We start from the raw sequence: 22,662 nt of genomic DNA, 5'->3' as shown, positions 1-22,662 counted from the left end.
TCCCATGGGGGGGGAGTCCTGCCCTGCTCTGTAAAGCTTCTGTCTCTTCCTTAACCCGCCCATTAAACACGGTACACAGGTGGCTTATTAAACCCACCGCGGCAGACAGCTACGCTCCACACTGATCACTCAGCTCTCTGCTGTGACAAATACAATCACATGTGCTGGTGCCGTAATGCAAATGATCAATGCAGTCACCCGTGTTGCGGCGCTCAAGTGCCTTTTAGCTTATACGTAATGCTGAGCTCGGCAAATTACTGCAGGGGATCTTAAAGGGCTTTCTTTTCCCCTGCAGATCCAAATTTGACAAATTTAGTCTCAACCCTCAGGGTCTGGACTCATTAAAACAAGATCCTTGTTCTCTCTTATGGGGACTCACCTGACACGCACTTTTTTTTTTTCTGTAGTCTTATGAATCCCTCCATCTCTGCAGAACCCTGGTTGTTATTATTACAGTGTAACCGAGACCCCCCGATCCCCTCGGGTCCACTTTTGTTGTGATCATATTATTCTGAGTGTGTAACCACATCCGCTTGCTTTGTTATTCTCATTAACAGCACAACTTAAACAAGTCTCCCATGAGCGTGGGCCCTCGAGATCTTGGCTATGGGCTCGACGATGATGAGTTGGACACTGCGAGCAAGTAAGTAGCTGAAGGCGACGCTTTATTTTTCTTTTCTGTATAAACAAAGATGCCAGATTAGGCAACTTTGGCTGATTGAGAAGTTGACTGCCTTTGGTCCAGACAGAAAGTCATATGTTTCTGTTGCTAATGGTAATACTGCCCTCCAGTGGAGCCATTTGCTTACAGCATCATCTGATGGACACAGCTGCAGGGCTGCTGCAGCTCCAGGGGCATTTCAGTAAATTTAATCCAAAAGGTAATTTGTTTCAGCAAATCAGTTCAAAAAGTGCTCACTGTGGGGTTTTGGTCAGGCCAGTTTCCTGGGTCCAAAGTTTTCAGCACTGGCTGTGCACTGAAATAACCAGAGTGGACCAACACCCTGACTATAGAAAGTTAAGTTATTAATTTATTTTTATAATATTTATTTACACAACTCCCACTGAGATGCTAATTTTAGCATTTATCTTCTCATCTAACCACATATTTTGTTTCTCAGCTCCTGACAGAAAAGCCTTACTTTTATAAAAGCTCAAACATCTGTAAGCGTGTTATGGACACGCTTTGGGGTTTTTCCTCATATGACATTTAAACACTGAAAAATGTCTGATATTCTGCACAGCTGACATTTATCCTGACCTTTTGTGGTTATACTGGAATGGAAACTCTTAATTTATAAAATTTACTGTGCAGGAACCTTGCGTTAGTCACATCTCTTCTTTTTAATATATTACGTTAAATATAATTGTGCCAAGTGTTTTTATTTGTGTTTTTTTTTAATCCAGGATCTCCTCTGAAGACAGCGGCGAGGTCCGTTCGTACACTGAAGACAGCGACGACTCGGACTCCTTCTATCCGGACATCGACCCGTCACCTTCCAGCCAGATGAACCTGCTGGAGGAAATCCTGGATTCTCTGACCACAACAACAACGGACCAAGGAAAACTCAGTGCTGCCAAGAGCTTGGACTTCTTTAGGTCCCTGGATGACTTGGATGACTACAAGGTCCAGGTATGCCAGACAGATTAAGTTAGTCTGTGAGAGAATGAAGATGCAAAACAAAGACTAGAACTTATGGAGCCCCCTAGAGGACATGGGGGGAAATGTTTACTTTTGCATTCCTGCGCAATTCTGTATTTTAGTCAGTTCTTAAATACAGAAAGTCTTTCTGCTGCAATTTATGTTTTCCATTTCCATGTATGTCGATGTCTTGTTTGTGACTTATCTAAAGTTTTGCAACATTTTCTTTTTGGTTAAACGCACCACAAACTTATGTGCAAAATGACAGAGCAAAACAGATCAAACATGGACTTTCCATCCCTACTCCAAAACATAAACATGACAGAAACTTTCTGCAAGAAAGAAGGAATACATCCAAACTGTTTTGACTATTTCTGAGTTGTTTTCACAAGGTAATTTTGCCATTTGACAGTTTTGTTTGTCTGTTAACTGAAGGGTTAAAAAGACACATTTTAATGTGGAGTCCCATCTTCACTGGAAGATATTATATAAACAAACCTTAGTAGATAGATTTTAAACCATTTTTTGCACCAAAGAGTGAAGAGTGAACATGTTTTCATTGAGGCTTTAAAGGTGAACATATGTAGAATTTTAAAATGACATTTGTCATCAATGTGACTGTATGAATGAGGGTGTATTTGCTAGTTTATTGCGAAGGAAGGTAATCGTTTTGTATGGACATGAGGAAAGAAGTTGAAACGCGGAGAGGATAAAATGTTTTGTTAAAATAGATGTATGTAAAAATCCAGGAATGATTCTTATTTGCTTAAGTTTACATTTTTATGTCTTAACAAAACATAAGCTCTGTGTTTGGTTCATCATTTGGAGTGACTGATATAAAACACAACTTACAGACTCTTAGAGTGCAGATGCATTTTCTTTTTTGTAATTCCTGTTTTTTTTTTTTACCTCCTCCAGTCAAAGCCATCGCCTTGCAGCCACTCCACAGCTGCAGACGACGGCAGCTTTGACGGCGGCGCCGATCACGGCGGATGGAACATGGGCCAGGATGACAGCGCCGTCCATGGAAAACACCTTCCTCCGTCCCCACGCAGGCAGCCCAACAAGAGCAGCCTGAAGAGGTCCGGAAACCTCGCAGCCTTCTCTGCAGTGACTCCCTGCTCCGCTTCTCCTCCTTCTCTAGATGCCAACGGCACCAAGTCGGATCCTCCTCCCCTCTTCTCCTCCAAGTCCCGTCCCGATTCCCACCTCATGCCTTCGGGTCGACCTCCAGGAGACCACCGGTTGTCCTATTCCCCCCTGCTGCTCCATAAAGTTACACCCCCATCCTCACCTGCGGCTCAGCCAGACTCTTCTCCGGAACCGACCAGCCGGAGTCGCACCATCTCAGACCCTCAGTGCAACTCCGAGCCCTCCCAAACCCAGAACCAAAGCGGGTCCACCGGCATCCTGAGGAGAAAGGTCATGTCCAAAGAGATGGTGAAAAACTTCCACGAGCGGTCGGTCCGGAGGCAGCGCAGCAGAGGAAACCATGACAGCCAGACGAGCCCAACGAAGAGCAGCCAGGTCCAGGTCCCCTGGAAGAAGGAGGAGGAGGAGGAGGAGAGGAAGGAGGAGAAGGAGACTCCTAAAGACAAGCTGCTGGGCTTTGGGCTGTGTCTGGGTCAGTGTGAAGGCTCGGAGACGGCTGGAGGGCCGGACCCGGGCCTGCTGGAGGAGATAGAGTCCATGTGTTGCCTCAGCTCATCGCTTCACAGCAGCCTGCATCTCTCTCAAGTCCACTGCAGCAACAGCCACCATCAGGTCCAAGGAAAAGCCACAGAGAAGTCCTAAAGATGACAGGAAAAGGAAAACTGACTCAGGTTCCTGTCCTCTGTTACAGCTGATCAGCTGATAAGGGAACGTTATGAACAAACCTAATAAGGGCCAAAACAAACAAAAAGCCTCAGAGCAAAGAGCTGGTCGCGCTGAATGGAAGCACTGCAGAGTTCTCCATCTGTCCTCCATCTACTGGAAGAGAAACTTGGTCAAATAAATTATTTTACATAAAGAATACCTCAAAAACATGGTGGAGAGTGAGTGAAATTATAAAAAGCATCCAATTATGATTCAAATCAGGAATACATACTGATAAACGGTGAAGTAAATTTAAACGCACATACATTTACTAGATATTAATGTTTAAACTTAATCTATAAAATAAATAAGATGCATGAGAATAGGTGGAGATTTCTGCTCAGTTTCAGTTCAGTTTTTTTCTTCATCTGTCTGCAAAGATCTGAACACTAGAGATGCACTGATCACCATTTCCAGGCCGATACCGATTTCTGATCCTCCTCCAGGTCTGAACTGTCGAAGTTGTTTTGTTATTCTGAGGACCATAACACATAAAAGACAAATAAACATCCTGCAGGTTATTTTATAGAGGTATTGTTATAAAATATGGCTTATTCTACGTTATGCTTCAAAGCAAATATTACTAAACATTATCTGATTTTAATAAACTAAAAGTGCATTGACGTTCTTACATTTTGTTGCATTTAACAAAATGTAAAATGCAAAATATTTTACATTTTAAAGACTCAAAAATCTCATTTTTGAGTCTTTGGCCTGGAAAATTGGCTGATTCCAACGTCCAGCCGGTCGATCGGTGCATCTCTACTCAGCACTTTAGCTTCATTTATTTGATGTCAGTACTTTGCAAGGATTTCAAAGGACCAGTTTCCCCTAAACACAACATCATGTTTCGTTGAACTCTGTGTTCTGAAAAATGTCATGCTAAAAATTTGCACTCATGGCTTAATTTCTGATAATCACCCGTTACTACCTTGTACTAAACTGCAAAACCAGCAAGATGCACAATGTCCACGCAGGCCTTTGAAACTAATTAAACTCAGTTGGATTTGTGATTTTGATCACCATGCCTTAAGCGGACATGCGATTTGTTTTGATACTGATGTCTTAAACTTTAGAAATCACTGCAGGTACTTTCTAATCAGAATCCTAAACACAGCAGTTCACATTCACAGAGAAGTAGATGTTCTTGTGCGAATGTTACTCCTACCTGTTAAGACTAAATACCTGATGAAGCAAAGAGTCGCATGACTGAGAAAAGCCAGAGTTTTTACTTCATTTTTCTGTATGTTTCTGTTTCCATCGGCCTTTTGCTGCTCTTAGCATGTTTCTCAACGCCGGCTTTACAAATTGAGAACAGTTGTTGGCGAACTTTGAAGGATGTTGATGAACCCAATCCCACAGTCGGTCCAAAACGAGCTCCGTTCCCGTTATTCCACCTCTCTGTGCTTTTTCCCTAACCTCTGTGTGGCACTTTGCCTTAAGGCTGTTTACGCTCTGAAGATATCAACCACAAAATGGGTCATGAATAGCAGGAATATGTCGTGTTGAAGTTTTTGAAAGATTAATTTAAACTGTGTGGAATCTTGTTGACAGGTATCATGCTTTTGTTTTTCCTTCTTTTTTTTGTCTCTTTTCCTTTCTTTGTGTTTTAATAGGAAATGCAACCTCTGTCTGACTAGGAAACCCTCTGCACTGTACTGCAGGGGAGGACGATTGTACTGTAATGAAGCAATATACTGCAGGTCGCTGCGTGGATGAAATGTGTTCAGGGTCTAAAGTATTTTTATAAGCGTCTCTCCTGTGGAGAGAAGCATCAGCATCCAGGGATCCCGGCTTCGTGTCGTTCTCTGCGTCACCACAAACCCAGAGGAAGAGAAAACGCTTTCGCTCGCTCGGGTTGGGATTACTACATTTATGGTCCGTTGTTCTTATGATTTATGCCAGACGCCAGTCGCTGTGGCAGTTTAATAGCGGCTGTTTCTCCACTTCTCGAGTGCTGCTCTGCGTTAACGATTTGCCCATAAAGTCTTTGGCGTGCTTCTAAAAAGCTAAAAAGAATCAGTCATGGTAATTCCAAGAATGGTTAAAGACAAAGAAAAATACAAAGTCCAGAACAGTTTCTGCACTGGCCTCGCTCACTGTAAACACTTTAACAAACTTGTGTACTATGCAAATATTTAGAAATCTTAAAAGAGGCCAGTTTTCTTCACCACTCGGGTAACTGGGAATGTCCCAGTGAGGAATTACTTTCCTCCCTGATAGTAATCAGTAGCTTAAGATTACGGCATTTGCTGCCACAGAGTCTGAGCCCAATAAGTCTTGAAATAATAACACACATAAGCTTAAATATGCCGATTCGATCAGTTTTGTGATTGTGTCCAACATAACTCACTCATCAGTGATGTGCCAGACGGCAACGGCTATTTTTATCCAACCGGTTTTTAAGCGTCTGCAATGAACTCATGTTTGCTTATGATGGCCATTGCTTGGTCCGGTTTGCTGAGATGCTAGGCTAACACTAGCATGTTTACCCTGATTTAGTAATTTATTGATACATTTGACAGCTATCCAATCCCAAATGGACTTTGTTGATGAGATCTGACTACAGTTACTGTTACAGAAGTTGACAAAGCCACGTCTTGCTCCTGCTGATGAGACGCTCATCTGAAGTCCTGAAGTGCTCGGCTAATGCTAGCATGTCTCAACTTTGCTTAACCAGAACTCTAGCGGATTCTGAAGTCAGTTCTGACTGAACTTGCTAAATGCGGCTCACATTTTATTCCTGCTGATGATTTGTTTTTAATGCATAACAGTTTGCTGAAGTGCTAGGCTACTGTTAGCTAGTTTATTCTTTGTTTTGCTTTGTCTTGACTATGTGAAACATATTTCAACCCTATTTGAGTTTGTAAACTTACAGCTACACTCTTCAGTAAAATCACTTCTTGCTCATACTGACAACTTTTTCATGCTAGTTTAACGCGCATGTTTTCTGGTTACATATTTGGTGGTGTTGACAAAATTTACAGAGAGTTGTTTTCTTGAATTACAAACTTAAAACAACATTCGTTTTAATGTCTAGTGTTTCCGCTGTTCTCCTTAACATTGACAGATGTCTGTGTGCTGCACATAACGCAGACTGGAACAAGCAGCATCCAATACAGTCTCTATTTGACTGTGAATGTCGTTGTAAAGGCTGAAAGGCGCTTCGTTTTGGAGATTAAAACTGTTTTGCAAACTGTGCACATGAAAATAGGTGTTGAGTTTTAAAAATCAGCAGCATGGTTTGCTAGAAGTGGCTATCAGGAGTCGAGTCGGATTCAGATTATTGGAAATGCTGAGATCAGGAGCCCGTCTCTTATAAAGAAATCCGTCCAAAAAAAAACAAAACAACTTTTAACATGTGTGAGTTGACCTTTACGGATGTAGTGTGTGCCTTATGCAGAACGTACCCCTCTGTGTAATCACAACATGGCACTAATTCCTAGACCAACTTTATTGTGGTAGGAACAGAGCATGTTGGGTTTTAATCAACAGGAAATCCCCCAAAATGAACTCTGGTGTCTTGTTCTCACGGCTGTGGTGAGTTTTAGTTTTTTTCTCTTTTGCGTTGGGGTTCGGAAATCTTCCTGCTCGTATTTAAAATAAAAAAAAACCTTTTTTTTTTGTTCTTCTTTTGTAAAGTGAATACTTTCTCTGATTGTACTCATAGCTTAACTGCTTGTATAGTTTGTGTGCATTTTTTTTTTCATTTCACTTTAACATCTTCCTTTGAGTGGATTGAATTAAAATATATGTATAATTTTCAGAGGAGTTTCTCTAGTTGTTTTCATATGGATAAAAAAATTATTTTCAACTGAATAGATGTGTATTTTTTCTGGCTTGAATATATTTTACATGGATTAAATATATGAAATGTACGTTTATGATTGGTGTTGCATATTGTAAAGAGATGACGCCTGAGCTTTGAATGTTGGAGATTTTATTTTTGGAAAACGAGGAGAACATTAAGAAATGTCCCATGTAGCTGTAATAACGGTGCAGAAGGATGTGATGGCTTCTGACCAGAAGAAACGGAGGCTGATGGTTGTTTGTACGTGATGCAGTGCTCACTGTGTAACCTGCATGTTGGTACTGTACACTCTGTCGTGTATCTGTCCTGTTGGTACTCATATTATTTCAGTATTTAAAGCCTCCATAAAATCTGTGTAATTCTCTCCGTGCTTCACATTAAATTAGAAGTCGCCCGCTGCACATTTTTCCTGTCGGGGAAACAGATTTCTGCTGTTTTCTTGTTCCGCTCTGCGTCAGATTAGGGCGCGCTGTGGGAGGACAGGCCCACTTGAAAAGCTTTAGTGAGTTAGGTCCTGAAACCGAGACGGATTTTACATTTCAGGGTTAAGATGACACTGTGTAATGCTCACGGTAATTATATAGTTTTTGTTTTATAATTACAGGTTTGGAGTGAGGGGGGGCAAGGGGGGAGTCTGATGTAGCAGCTTTACAAACATTAACGTCATTTTTCCTGTCTGTATTTGAAGCCAGTGTCAGTGTAGTGACCGCCACGCTGAATGTTACAGTCAGCAGCTTTCTTCAGATTGGCCTCTTCATCAGGATTAACTCTTTGGTTATGATGTTTTCGGTTTTGTTTTGTTATTTTTTGTAACCTTTTTTTCTATTTTTTTGATGGTGTGCACTTTTGCATGTGCTCATCGTGGCTGTGTCACAGCTGAGGTCAATCTAATGTGCTACTGATGAGTAACCTGGTACAACAGCACACAATGTACACACTGTGAACGGGAAATAAACAATGTTTCATGCTCTGCCGTGTTCAGACTGAATTTCTTTGAACATACACCTTCCTTTGTGTCTTTATTTGGATTTGAAATGTTGACTTTAATATTTAATGGAAGGGGTTGAGGAAAACAAAAGTTAAAATTTAGATCTTTGCATGCGTAAATATGCTAAAATTCATTTTTGAAAACATTTAAATTGCTTAAATGCATGTTTTTCTTCTTTTTAAAAAAATAATCTCATTTAAATAATCATCCACCTTATCCATGTAATAATTTGTGGCAGTTTGGGCCACAACAATGAGCTTTTTATTATCTTAACACTTGACAGACAATAAATCAATAAACATTCTAATCAATTGACACAGAAATAAAGTAACAGAAAGTTTAAAAAAACTGTTTTTAAAAGAACATTTATAGGCATATACAGTGTAGAAATAAAGTTTAAGCAATTATTGGCCTGTTTGAAGCACTTGAGTTTTTTTACACTTTGAATCAGTTCTTTAAAGAAAATTGTTCCCTAAAAAAATAAAAGCTGAAGCACTAATTGAGAATCACACATACATTTTAGTCATTGTATATTTTAGTGGCTTAGATCTTTACAGATGTGAAAAAGAGGGGAAAACGGATGCAAAGGTCCTAAAATTACAAATAAATTCCTAAAACGTGTAGCATGCGTCTACATCAGTTGTTTTCTGATCCTCCTAAACTTGATTAAGTGACAAGAAATCCTAATAAAATACATTGAGATTAAAGTGTATTTATTTAATGCATGTATTCTCATACATTTATCTCATAGATGTGTTCAATATAAAACCAGTTTAACATCTCCAGTCAGAACAAAAACTGTTTCTCATTGTTGTTATACCTCTAAAAGGAAAATAAAGTGTATGCTGCATATGTATTGTGCCCCTTTTACTCTGACACCCTTTTAAAAAAAATGCAACCAATTTATTGCATTAAATAGTAAAATAAGTTGAAATTTGTGATTCTAACCTGACAAAATGAAGAAAAGAAATCATGAATCCTTAAGATTTCCTAGAACAAAGTAGGAACATTTTCTGAATTTAAATAAACACATTAAACAGAAATACATTCAGAGTGTGTGCACCTAAAGCTGACCTGCAGCATGCAGGAGCCTGGATTCAGTCATTTGCATGAAATGTTTCACTCAATGAAAGCAGCAGCAGTGTGAAATGTTTCCATGCAGGCTGTGAATCCGTTCTGGTCCAACTGCTTCTCTCAGGTTCGTCTCCAAATCCAACACCTGGATCTCATATGAGTCTCTCCATCGGCGGCGGCTGCGTGATGCTCCACATCTCCACCCGGGATCCGTCTTTCTCCTGCCGGCTGGGGCTGTAGGTGCCGTGGGTGGCGCGTCGATTCAGAGCGGACACCAACCCGACGGAGGTCAGGATCAGCACCAGAAGCAGGAGGACAGATGCCAGACTGATGGACAGCAAGAGGTTGGAGGTCAAACTCTCAGAGGTCAGCTGGAGGGACAGAGGAGTCGCATGTGATTTATTTAAGTAAGTCATATTTTTTTGGATGCTCTTACACTCATTTTTTTTTCTCCCCTCACACTTTTTCCTCCCCTGACTCCTTCACACTACACCAGGCGCTCCACGCGCGCTGCCAGCGTGCTGATGGATGTGTTTCCCAGCACAGCAGGTGGGTTGCGACCACCAGAAGCCTGGAGCTGCCGCGGCCTGAAACCTCCCTCCGTCTGCCGCCTCTCACGCAGCTTGGCTGCGACGAGCGCCAGCCCCAGCATCGCCGCTATCGCCAAGCAGACCAGACACGGTGCCAGCACTGCAGCCACCCGCGAGCTGTGTGGAGCACGCGCCGTCTGTGAGGGATCACAAACACACACACACACACACACACACGCATACACACATACAGCCAAGATGCTGCCTGATGATCCCGTCCTATCAGAACTGGCACCACGATCCATTGTCCCCAAAATAGCTCCCACAAACAAACACCAAAGCCCTTTAAAGTGGGAATAAAAGCGAAATCTGATTCGTCTGAAATCTGCTCCTAAAAGGCACAGAGCATCTTATTGTGGAACCAGAGACCCTGAAAAAACTAAATGTATGAAGGAAACAAATCACAATTGGTCTTTAATTCGTTTTCATGCCAGATAAGTAGTAAAAAATAACCTTTTCTGAAACATAGTAGCTCTTTGAGGCACGCCCACTAAAGCAGCAAAATACTTTTTAAAGCGGCGGTATTATATATTTTCCAGGCACATAGAGCCATTTTATAACACAATCAAGTAACTATGCTACTTTCAAAATACTGCATATATTAAATATCCCTTAAAAAATTGACTTTGCAATTTAACACCTTGAAATTTTTTGCCTCTGTCTCTTTAAGAAGCTCCTGCTCTTTCAGACTCTCCTTCAGGATGTCATCACAACATTAAGTAATTATGCCTTTAACAGCATTATTACCAACTTTTCAGTCAGAAACACAGCAGATGCGCAGTTCCACCAGATGTTTGCTAATTCCTGCTGGCTAGTCTGAAGGAGCTGAGTGAGGGAGCTGTGGGGAAGGCTTGCCTCTGTGAGGCAGAAACTCAGCCGCAGGCTGCAGCTGGAAGGAGGAGCTTCTGGACAAGACGGCCATCAGTGGGACCAAGCATTTTGCAAATCTGAATGGTTGCCATGGGAAATTCAATAATTTCTCAAACATGCATGAATGAAACAAAGCAACACTCCAGGTATGGTTTTCATGAGGGAATAACATTATAACATGATGTAAGGCTAAAAAAATAAATTATTTTACATAATACTGGCCCTTTAAATAATATTTCCAGTAACCAATATTTTTTTCCCAGAAGGCTGAGCATGGCTCCATGTTATAAAGCATTGCATTGTCTATCTTAAAGAATATTTCTATTAAAGTTTTTGTCACAAATGATCATTCTCCTCCAAATACAAGCAGATTGGCCTCATCATGGCACGCTCATATATGACAGAGTAGGATGCCGGTCTGCTGAGTCTCAAAGCCATTGCTTTGACGATATTTCTCTGAATTTTGTCGTATTTATAGAATCGAACCACCTTATAAATCTTCACTGCATGAACTGAAATCGTTACTTTTGCCTCAGGTAGACGTGGGTTATGAACCAGTGGCATTCCACATGTAGCTCTTTTCTCTTTCTTGAGCTGTTTTACATACTTCTCTCTGCTGGAGTTGAGAATAAAAATGACTATTGCAAGCTACAAGCTTGGAAACAACTGAAAAATACACAAAATGATGATTTGTGCCTTTTAAAGCTTTGCAGCACTTTGATCTTTGCAGACAACAAACCACCACCTGGAAATGATAACGTTCTGCAGAGAACACTGGAAAAAAATCTTACCAAGAGTTTTTAGTGCAATTACAAATGCAAACTTGAACTAACTTACAAATAACTTTTCAGTGAGCTATGGAAACTTAATATTGATAGACTGGCACATTACTTACAACATGGGAAAAAATGTCTTGCTAAAAGTGAAATAATTTGCCAGTGGCACTAATATTTTCTTAATTCAATATTAACTTAAAACAAGCTCCTAGATCTTGCTTAAAAGTTATTTGTAAGTTAGTTTTGTTGAATTTCAAGTGTACTAATATATTTGCAGTAGAAACCAGACCAAAAACACTTTAAAGATTCTGTGTTTTCCTAGTGAAAAGCACAAGTCCTGACAGAAATCACCGTGAATTAAGGAAATCAAAGCCCCTAAATGCTGCGGCGGAGTAAATATTAGCTTTTCATTAACCAGCAGTAGAAAACAGAGCAGCACTTACACCAGTGGTTGTGGTTGGTGTCACTGCTGTGACTCTCTGAGTCGCTGCTACAAGGTTACAACAGCGTTAGCAGCTGTAAGTCTCCACAACACTTCAATTCCCTGCTGACAGCATCTTCACAACTAAAAGCTTCTTGCTGAACTTGGCAGGTTACACAAAAATAATCTCAGAAGTCAGCAAACTTTACACTGAGCAATCAACATGGAAACATACTGTAATTCTAATTTAAAATACAACCATCCGTATCCCGAGGCAAAAAATAACCCTGGCGCTCATGCTTGACGCCGTAGACATGAGAGTTTCCTTCCCCCTGCTACAAAGTTCTTTGTTGACTCTTGGAAAGTGCTTACCTGTCACTGCAGCACAGTTGGCTGTCAGAGCGAGTGTGACACAAGCGAGCCGGAGCAGCCTGCAGCCAGGACCTGCCATCAGTCACCGAGTGCCTCAGACGCAGACACAGAGATGTCTAACTAACCAGTCTCTGAGGTGCAGAGCGAGGCCACCCTGAAGCCTCTGCAGAGCTGCTCCGCACACAGCAGAGACGGCAGCGATGCTTCCCTGCTGTCAGCACTATCAACCTGCTCTGCGTGTGTGTGTGTGTGTGGGCGTGTGTGTGTGCCTGCCAGATAAGCTGCCCTCATACGTTTCTGTGAAGCAGACCGAACTTCTGTGAATGCCACCAGCTCTCTGCTGAAACTGCACTTCAGCACCAGATGCTGCTTTTTTCCCTTTTTCTCCTCTCTTTCTTTCTCTCTCTCTCTCTCTCTCTCTTTTTTTTTCTTTTTTTTGCTGGCAAAGCACATCTCTTCCTCTCTGCTTCTTTTGCTCTCAAAGGATGGCCACATCAGTGCCAACAGTGAAAAACCACTTCCCCCGTTTCCTCCCCGCTCTGCTTCCCCACTGTCAGGGCTACCTGTGCCTCCAAAGGACACACAGACGCACACACACATGCCTCAACTTTAAAAAAAAAATGTTGCAACGACATGATGATGGCTGCAGGTTGAAAGGAGATGGGTGCCACTATTGGTGCACTTTACGCTCAAAAGGTCTGTATAGATTTTGTAAATGTGTGAACTGTGCTAAAGAAGCATTTTCTCTAGTGCTAATCAGGTTTACTAATCAATCAGCCAGATATAGGAACCTTGTTGGCTCCTGATTGGTGAATAGCAATTTAAATACTGAAAATTTCTCTACCTATTTGCTAAATGCACTAAAAGTTTGTCAGGAAGCACATCAACCAACCACAAGCTTCCTGAGTTTTCTTTTACTCAATGCATAAACCCAGATAATGTTCTATTCTTTTTTTCATCTTCTGTTGGTATGTGTGCTTCATCACTTCTCACAGATTCTTAATTGGTGTTAGATCTGGACTTTGACTGGGCCATTCTAACACATGGATGTGCAATAATCTACACCACGTGTCAAACCCGAGGCCCTGGGGCCGAATCCGGCCAGCCATAACTTTTTATGTGGCCCTCTAGACTCCAGAGGAACTCATAAACAGAACCCTCAAGATAACAGTCGTGTGCTTAAATGTTATTTCAATCAGTCAAACCAAAGTGTTTTTTTTTTATCTATGTGCTGCCAATCCACATCAATGTAAAAAGATGTTCGATATTATCTAACTCTAAGAGTGAAGACGGATATTTATTTAGATTAAAACGTTTTGTTTTTGGGTTCTTCCACAAGCGGCCCTTTGAGGCCATCCCTGATCTTGATCTGAACCGTTTCACTTTACCTCTGGCTGAATGTTGAGGCTCGTCGTCCTGCAGGAACAAGAACTTTCACTAACGGGTTCTGTTATGATTGTCCCAAAGTTTAGCCACATCCATCTTCGTATGCAAAAGAAACAAATCCTCACAGCCAACAGACTGTGGTAACTACATACACTTACTGAGTTACATTTACTTGGAAGAAATAGAAGTATTTTTACTACTCTGTACTTTTTACTTTTGCTTGAGTAGTTTTATTATGAAGTATCACTACATATCTCTACTCATCGAATGAAGAACAAACTCCTTCCAGCCAAAAGTTCACCAGACAGACAGACACCTGCAGTTTTTGTTAAAGTTTCATAAGTTTTCTTTTGAAATAAATTGAAAAAATGTTTATTTTGCCTGATTTTGTTAATTTGTACTTATGCTATTTATACTATTTATTATTATTCTGGTCTGTAAGATACCAAAATGTCCAAATAACTTTATATTTTTGGTCCGTCTGATTATGTAATTTTTCTCTCTCATGTTTTCTCCATCGGTTGTGCAAACTGCAAACAGGACTTCTTATGGTGGACCCTTTTTTTCTAGTTAAATCACTCACACATGCGATTATAGCGCTGGATTTATGGGTAAAGATAGGTACACTGCGCACTTTTCAGATTATTATTTGTAGAAAAGTGTTGAAAACCACATGTAATTTTTTCTACAGTTCCTATGTTGAGTTCTTACACAGAAAATATCAAATGCGCTGAAGTTTGTTGCTGTAACGTCACACAGAGAAGAGATCAACTGTTTCCTAACTGTGTGCTGTGCATGTCGGCAGCGTGCATCTGAACCCGAGCTATTCTGGGATCAACATCTTGTTAAAACGGATTAACTGTCTATCTTTGATGTCATGGTGTACACCTGACAACAGTAAACACACACACACACACACACACACACACACACAATGGCCAACAGGAAGAAAATCATTGAGCTGATTTTAGTGTTCAGCGCAGATTGTTTTGAAAATGCAGACAAATAAATAACTACAGAAAAAATGAGTGAAGAGACATTAAAAGAGGACAGAGAACAATTTTTCTTGATTTTGTTTTATTAAACAACACAGAAGATGGATAAAGACGGGACACACAGACAGAATATGATTGACGAACATGACATTACACTCGCACCCTCGTGACGTCCTAAAATTCAAAGCACACATGAAATCTACCATGAAAAGCGTCTGCGTCGGCGCTGACCACAGCCGCGCAGGAACACTTCTAAACGTACGGCTGAAGCAGAGCCGCCGAGAATTTAGTAACTCAAAATATCTTTGGCTCAGACAGAAAGGTTTAGATGCAGAAAACTTCGTCTTTGGTGCAGAACAACACTCAGCAGTCAGTCAGTCACGAGCCGCTCTGAACGCACATCAAGAACAAGCGAGACATCCGGGGCCCTGCAGGAGCTTTTGTAGCTGCAGCTCTGTTTTTCAGAGTTCACAAATCCATCCGTATACAGCTTCCAAAGCCCAAAGTTCAGACGAGACTGACAGCTTATCAGGTAGTGGGAATTGTATAAATAACTGGGATTTTGTATCATTCCTCCCTGAAAATGTGTTTTCTGAACGCAGGGTGTGCTTCTCTTTACATCGTAACTTAAGACTTTTACGTCATTGGACAGACGGGAAACAGACTGCCAGAAAGTTCAAGGTGATCATTAACAAAGTAAACGACTATTTCTAATTTAAAGTCCTCAAATAATGCAACAAATATTCTTTGTCACTTTTGTTAGTTTCTCTAAGTTACCCCCCTACTGAAGGTCATTACACAGTTTGACTCTTACAGAACAAGTTATGGTCAGGTTTTTTTGTTTTGTTTTGCTGTAAAACTTTAAAATCTAGTCGCCAAACCCAAACCTTCCAGTTCTGTTCAGCAAGTCTGAGCAGAACAGTCTTTGTTTCTGTTCCCTTTTTATTTACAAGTTTTTAATCAACTTCCACATTCAAAAGTAGAAAATTAATTAATTCCTGCTGAGCATCTCAATACTTGAGCCTCCCGACCCAAATACACACAAATCTAAATAATTTGTGTTTTTGTTTTGTGTTCAGTTCTGCCCACCTTTAAAGATTAGATTTTGTTAAATCCTTTTGCAGTGAACCATACTTCATTCCCAGCCGTGTTTTCGTTACAGCTGTACGTTACTGAAAACCAAATTCACCGCTGCAGCAGCGTCTTTAAAGGACTCTGTCCTCGGTGAAGCCTGAGCAACAAAAGGAAAAAAGTTTTGGACGTCTCTGGATCCCTGAAATCTCGTAGGAAGCAAGTTGGGCTTGGCGTTACTTTTTGAAGATTGCAAATCAAACTGGACCAGCTGTGCAAACCTTTGATGCTTTTCTTTAAAACTTTGCTCATATTTGTCTACTTAGAAGAATTTCACAACATTCTGATTACTGACACTGAAAAACATCAGCCAATGATCCAGCTGCACACGGAGGCCCTGATTCACTAAAGCACTGTTCTCCTTTCGCATCTAATTCACAAAACGTCTGCAACGGAATATTTGCACTGTCAGCAAAAAGCCTCTCTCCTGCAACGATGCAGTCTGGTGTCACGCAGAGGAAATGGTGCCCACATTTACTGTACTGCATTTTTTTTTTTACAATTCATAAGACAAGTGAGGAGAACCTGAAATTGTTGCAAACTAATTTTGTAATTTATGAAGACATTGCCAGATAAGTGCACAATTTTCTGACAAATTTGATAAAATTTAATGTTTAAGGAATATTACATTCAAAGAGTAGTAAAGAAAAATCAGTTAAGTCAAAATCTGTGAATAAGATTTGATGCCATCTTACATAAAGTAAAGATCTTTATTGAGCGACTGCATCCTGACCAAGAACCTGATGAGCATTTTAGCTTTAGTGTCTCTTTAGTGCTACTTGCTTTGTGATTTAGACACTGAAATGGAGGCGCAGAAGCAAGACAGAGTCTGTGAATCAGGACATATGTGCTCATCCTTTCATGGACAAACAAAACAAGTTTCGTAAGCACCGACTATAAATAAAGTGCTGCTGATCTGAAAGGCACAGAATCACTCTGCAGTCCCAGAAATCAAACCACAGACGTCCCTAATCTTTCTCGGTGCTAGCCAAAATAAACGTCCATTCTCATCCCAGACATCCCTGACAGTTACTCATTCAAATGCAGACATTTTCTTAAAGCGTCTCGAAGATATTCACAGCCCTTCCACACTCACTCATACACACTCAGTCGTTTGCTCCCCAGTCCACCTCTGGCCCGTCGTCCAGCCTGAGGATGAGGTAGGACAGCAGCTGGAAGAGGTTCTGCCACAGGAGAATCGCCACATAAAAGTAAATGTCGCTTACGTCCGTCTGACACACGTCTCCAGCGAAGCTCATGTCGCACACGCAGACGAACCTGTTGACCAGGTTTCTGCAGTAGCCGCCGTTCAGACACGGGTTGGACTTGCACTCGTCCACATCCTGCTCGCACCTAAAGACACACGACAACACAAAACAGTGTGCAACTTATGTTTATATACACATTTTTCTTTATAAATTGCACACTAACAGGTATTTATATGGCAGTGGAAAATGTAACTGTGAACAGACACCATATGTGCTTTTTGGTTAAATTTGCTGGCTTCTACCGACTCCTGACTGGTTCTCAAACACCACCTGATCTTATTTTGCTAATTTAGTGACTTAGTTTCTGTTATTTTTTTTCCTCAGTGAGCGAGTTTGACTTGGAGACACTCTCTTTCGCAACACAACTGTTCAAATGTGACTGGCAGCAGATATTTACCTGATTCAGCTCATTTATTATGCAAGTAATGGAAAACCACAGGACATTCACACACCGTTATATCTGAGCTGAAACTTTATGGTTTTACTGTGTTTCACTCGGTCACTTTCATATCGATTTATAATTTACAATTTTTTCCAGTTTCCTGTCACATGTATGTATATTTCCAATTATCTATAACGAAGAGTCACAGTAATATCTCTAAGAGAATAGATGAAGAAAATAAACATTTCTTTTTTCATCAAGGTCTTCAAATTACATGACCAAATCTTACTTTTCATTAAAGAAACATAATGAAACACATGAAAGACTTTCTTTGAGTCATTTCTCAATTTGCTTGAATTAGCAAATTACTAACGGTGTCCCACAGGGCGCTCTCTTAGGGTCTGTTTTGTTTTTAATTACAAATTTAGCTTTTGTTAAATGACTTTATTATTTTCTTGGGACTCTTCTGTAAGTTTTTAATAAAGTTTTATGCTGCTTCTCGTTTTGCAGAAAGATTTATAAACAGTGATGCTGTAATGCAGTGAAAGCTTAGCTTGCTTCCTGTCTCTTTAAGACAACATCCTTTGTGTTTCTTCTCGTCTTACAAGTTGAAATTTTTTCTACATTTTTAAATTATGCTTATTTTGCATCTGTTGATCATTTTGCAGATTTACATGTTTATTATTTGATTTATTGCTTGTTGCTGCATCACTTTTATTATTGTTGTTTTTCCTGTGCAGAAAATGATCCACACTTTCACAAGACTGCAGGGCAAACCCAGAACTCACTGAAGGGATCATTTCTACCTTTTGCATGCGGGATCTCAAATGGTCAGAAGACAACGGATGAATGAAAGGAGCGACTCCATCTTACCTGTGTCCAATGAATCCTGCAGGACAGTCGCAGGAGAGCTCCCGGTCAGTGCAGTTCCCTCCGTTGAAGCAGGTGTAGTTCCTGAGCTCATCACCACACACAGAAACAGGCAGCTTGGGCGTGCTGAGAGGAAAACCAGAGGAGAAACACATGTTTCCACAGCCTCAGCACATTTTAAACGTCCATAAATTTAATGCATTCAATTTTAGAACAATTTTCATGAATAGTCTGAATATTTGAATGCGAAACATTTATCTTAGAAGTTTCAGAAACAATAAAACAACACAAATCGTTAGTAAATGGCTCGTCCGCTCCTATTTTTGCCATCTGGACAAGCAAAGCTGAGCTCAGCTTTAAAATGTAAAATCTTATTCTCATACCAGAATGTAGGCGTTGTTTTTTTGGTTTTTTTTTACATTTGTACGACAGATTCATCTTAGGAGTCAGACCGACTACTGAAATCCCAGTAAAGTTGTGATTTTGCACATCAGAAATAAGGCAAACCTATAAATACAAAACAATATTAAACACATTTTAGAAACTATGATGTTAATCTTTTAAGAAAATGTGGACTATGTAAATGTGTAAATATCAAAATGTTTTCGATATTTTCCAATACTTGTTTGGAAAATGCGATATATAAATGAAAACTCCAGACTTTTCAAGACTTTGCAGGACTCCTGCATTTAATCCAGAAGCTGCATTATTCTGGATGATTTGTTCGCCTCCTGCTGCTTCCCCCCCCAAAAAAAGAAAATAAACGCATCAAAATGAGATTATTGGCCAGCAAACTGTCACATCCGAAGTGCAGGAATCAGCAAGCAAACAATCTCTCTACAACCTTCAGTAGCAACATGAAAATCAGTCCTCAGTGGATGTAAAAATAGGCACTTATCTCTGAAAAGGTACATTTTTGTTCGGGGAGTCTTCTGTTTGAATGGCTGGGAATGTTTTCAACAACAGCTGTCACTCATTTGAAAGACTGGTTGGCTCATTTTGACAACAAACATCGTCAGAGGGAGTGTTAATATTTGCTTTTCTTGGCATTTTGTTGCACACAACTCGACAAAAGAACAGGATGCGCCGTGCATGACATGTGAGAGACAAATATCTAACAGGAAACAAACACCTGGGAATGCAGCGGAAATAAATAAAGAAAAACAAAACTCACATTTTTCTGACAACGATGTACCAAGGAAGTTCTTCCACGCGTTCGCTGCAGAGCAACAGAAAGGGGGAAAAAATTGAAAGGAGGAAGAAAGCAGCACAAACAAGCGAGAAAAACAAAGCAAAGTCATTTTGATGAAAACTATACAGCAGAGATGTTCCCAGTAAAGGGAGATCGCTTCACTGGCTGCTTTCTTAGCGAGACACTTGCAAAGATTTTACCCGTGCAAAAGAGGCAAAAAGGCAGGAGCCTGTGTGTTTACGGGATAAATGTTTGGAGGCGTTCCCCCGCTGGTTCTCAGAGGCAAACCGGAGATGACAAGGGAGAGAAACTAGCGCCGAACCAGAGAGACTGAGGCCTTTTCTGGCTGACACTAGAATAGAAACGCGGCTTCTGAGACGCTTACTGCAACTGTGGTTGAAGTGCTGAACAGAGGCAGACATGGAGACATTTACAGTGAAGGATTTTGTTTTTGTGTTGTGGTACGCTCCCTCGGCTGTGCGATTTTGGAGCATTTATTTGTGTATTTTGTGCTCGCAAAGTAAGGTTTTAGTTCTGTTTTTTACGACACTTTTGGAGCATTGAGAATGTCTTAAAAGGGAGAGGTTGTTTGTTATCTGATAATCCACATTTTTCAGCTTTATGCATCCAGGAAAAATAGAGTAGAAACCACATGTTTACATACTCAGTTTTAAGAAACCCGTTACATTTTCTTTAAGAAAAAGAAAACAGTTTTTGTTTTAGGTCAGTTAGAGTAGACACACAAATAATGTCTGTTTTAAATATTAAATAATGAGCAAGACATTTTGTAGAGAATTTTTTATTACTTTAACCAAAGTCAGAAGTTGGCATACACTTAGATTACTGTGTCTTTAATCATTTGGGACAATTTCCTGCTTTATAAGCTTAAACTGAATAAAACTGATGCCCAACATGTATTTTAATACTACAACTCAAATAGTGGTTTTATGTATGTACAATTAAACCATAGCAGAAGAGGAAACAAACCAGAATTTGTTTTAAGCAGATACCATAATGTGTAATAACATTGTTATTACAAATTGGTTAATTTAAAAATGTAATGCTTATTTTAAAAGCTTCTGTAAAATTTGCTCTTTTAGAATTTTAACTGGTTTAAAACAGGAAATGTTTAGTTTGACTCAATTTGGGGAAAATTGTGGGGAAAAACGTCTCTTTATAAAGTGGAAGTTAAAGAGTTTTTCCCTGTATTAACACGATATGGCTGAAAAATGTATCAGGATAAAAGGGTTTGAAATCGATAATTATTGATTCTTTTTTGTTTAAATATCTGCCAATATCCTGTTTTATCCTAAACTTTTACTCCACATTGCTGTTTTTTTATTGTTAAGCAGGTCTGAGGCACCATGGCAAAACCTCAACAGGTCGTTGCTAGGTAACCAGAGAGCGAGTGAGTTAGTTGATGCCACCAAACTTGATTAGCACCATGAGAGGTTCAGTGACTAAAGCCTTTCCCCTGCCTACATCCCCCAGAATGCTGTGCGGTTCTGGATCAGAAATTATTGACTGTTCGAGCAGACTTTTTCTCGATTGATATTGATCATGTCTATTGCAATAGATTTTATTATTAGCTTATTGTCCAGCCCTATACTCTGTGCACTACTCTGCAAAGACACAAATCTGACCAAGTGTTTTTGGTCTAATTTTTTTGTGCAAATAGACATAAAAAACCCACAAAACTAACTTATAAATAACTCTTCAGCAAGAAATATGAGTTTAATAAGTTAATACTGATGAAAAGGTTCTAGTTCCACTAGCAGATTGTTTCACTTTTCACATGTCTTGTTAAGGTGAAATAATATGCCAGTGGGGTTAGTATTTTTTTTAATCAATATTAGGGAATTATTTACTTAAAACAAGCTCGTACATCTTGCTTAAAAGCTATTTGTGAGCTGGTTTTGTCTCATTTTAAGTCTATTTGCACTAAAACTAGACCAAAACCACTTGGTCAGATTTGTGTCTTTGCAGTGGTCTGTCTGCAGAAAAGCCCCTGGACTCACCTGCAGAGCGGGCCGGTGTAGTTCTCGGCGCAGAGGCAGGCGTATTTATCCGGGCCATGGAGGCAGGTGGCTCCATTGGCACACAGGTGGTTCCTGCACACATCCACCTGTTCCTCACAGTCCACACCCGTGTACCCGACCTCACAGGTGCACTCGTAGCTGAGCCCGTTGATGCTACAGTTGCCATGGAGACAGGGGTTCGAAGCGCAGGTGTCTACCAGGACGTCGCAGCGTCTGCCGGCCCAGCCCTCCGCACAGGTGCAGTTGTAGGTGTTGAACAGGTCCTGGCACTGGCCACCGTTGAGACAGGGGCTGGGCTCGCACACCGAGGCTCCTCTGCAGCCGGGCAGCGCCGGGTTCGGGGACTTTTGGATGAACTGCTCGACCTGCAGGCGTGGGAGGTTCACCTCTGAGGAGCTGAAGTACGGCAGAGCGATGCCGCCCAGCTCCACTGTTCCCAGACAGCCGGCCAGGGACCAGCCAGTGAACGGAGCCAGGCCGCCCAGGTAGACGTCCACCCCTTCCCTGAGGAAGTTCAGGTTGCTGCCCTGGCTCTTGGAGAGGCTGGCGTCCTCTATGTCATTATCCAGAACCAAAGACCAGCGAGACGACTGAGCCCACGGCGCCGTCATGAACAGATGGACGGCGTGCCACTCGCCGTCCGCGATGCTCCTCCTGCTGCTGAGGCTCACCGTTGACACCCTCTCCTCTCTTCTCTCCTCCTGATCCTCCTCCGAGCCGCTGAGGCGCCCAGAGGAGCTCTGGAGCTCCATGAAGAGGAGGCCGTCCTGAACAGAAACCGTGATGAAGGAGGAACCTTTCTCTGCATGCAGGATGGCTGCATTACGCTTCCGTGTGCGGAGGTTCAGAGACAGGCTGGTGATGTTTCGGAATATGTGGCCGTTTCCCCGATAGGTCGTCACAGTGCTGTCGTTCAGGAAAGTTGCATTGGAGTAACCTGGAGGAATAACAGGGAGACAGCAGTTATCAAATCTAAAACTTTCTAGCAGACACTTTCA

General features: G+C 41.0%; 2 protein-coding genes across 3 annotated transcripts in view; one reads left to right on the top strand and one right to left on the bottom strand.

Moving 5' to 3' along the window:
- Positions 1-6,832, top strand: part of dennd1b (DENN/MADD domain containing 1B) — a 142,391-nt gene extending 135,559 nt beyond the window's left edge. For both annotated transcript variants that reach the window (XM_015049343.1, XM_015049344.1), the window contains 3 exons: positions 558-643; positions 1,408-1,633; positions 2,561-6,832. In XM_015049343.1, coding sequence (XP_014904829.1) covers positions 558-643; positions 1,408-1,633; positions 2,561-3,436 — 1,188 coding nt within the window. In that variant the 3' untranslated portion in view covers positions 3,437-6,832. The remainder of the gene's footprint in view (positions 1-557; positions 644-1,407; positions 1,634-2,560) is intronic.
- Positions 6,833-8,143: 1,311 nt separating this feature from the next.
- Positions 8,144-22,623, bottom strand: LOC106957832 (crumbs cell polarity complex component 1; the record flags this gene model as incomplete). Its single annotated transcript, XM_015049341.1, has 5 exons — positions 8,144-9,743; positions 17,140-17,266; positions 18,437-18,559; positions 19,608-19,652; positions 21,644-22,623. Coding segments are annotated over 5 exons (1,494 nt in total), but the record flags the coding sequence as incomplete, so codon positions are not given.
- Between the last annotated feature and the right edge of the window lie 39 nt (positions 22,624-22,662).

Source organism: Poecilia latipinna, unplaced genomic scaffold (genome assembly GCF_001443285.1).
Source record: "Poecilia latipinna isolate Pla-1442-1.1 unplaced genomic scaffold, P_latipinna-1.0 Scaffold941, whole genome shotgun sequence".
NCBI lineage: Eukaryota > Metazoa > Chordata > Actinopteri > Cyprinodontiformes > Poeciliidae > Poecilia > Poecilia latipinna.
The sequence above is the reverse complement of the archived record's forward strand: the minus strand, read 5'-3'. Positions and strand labels throughout refer to the sequence as shown.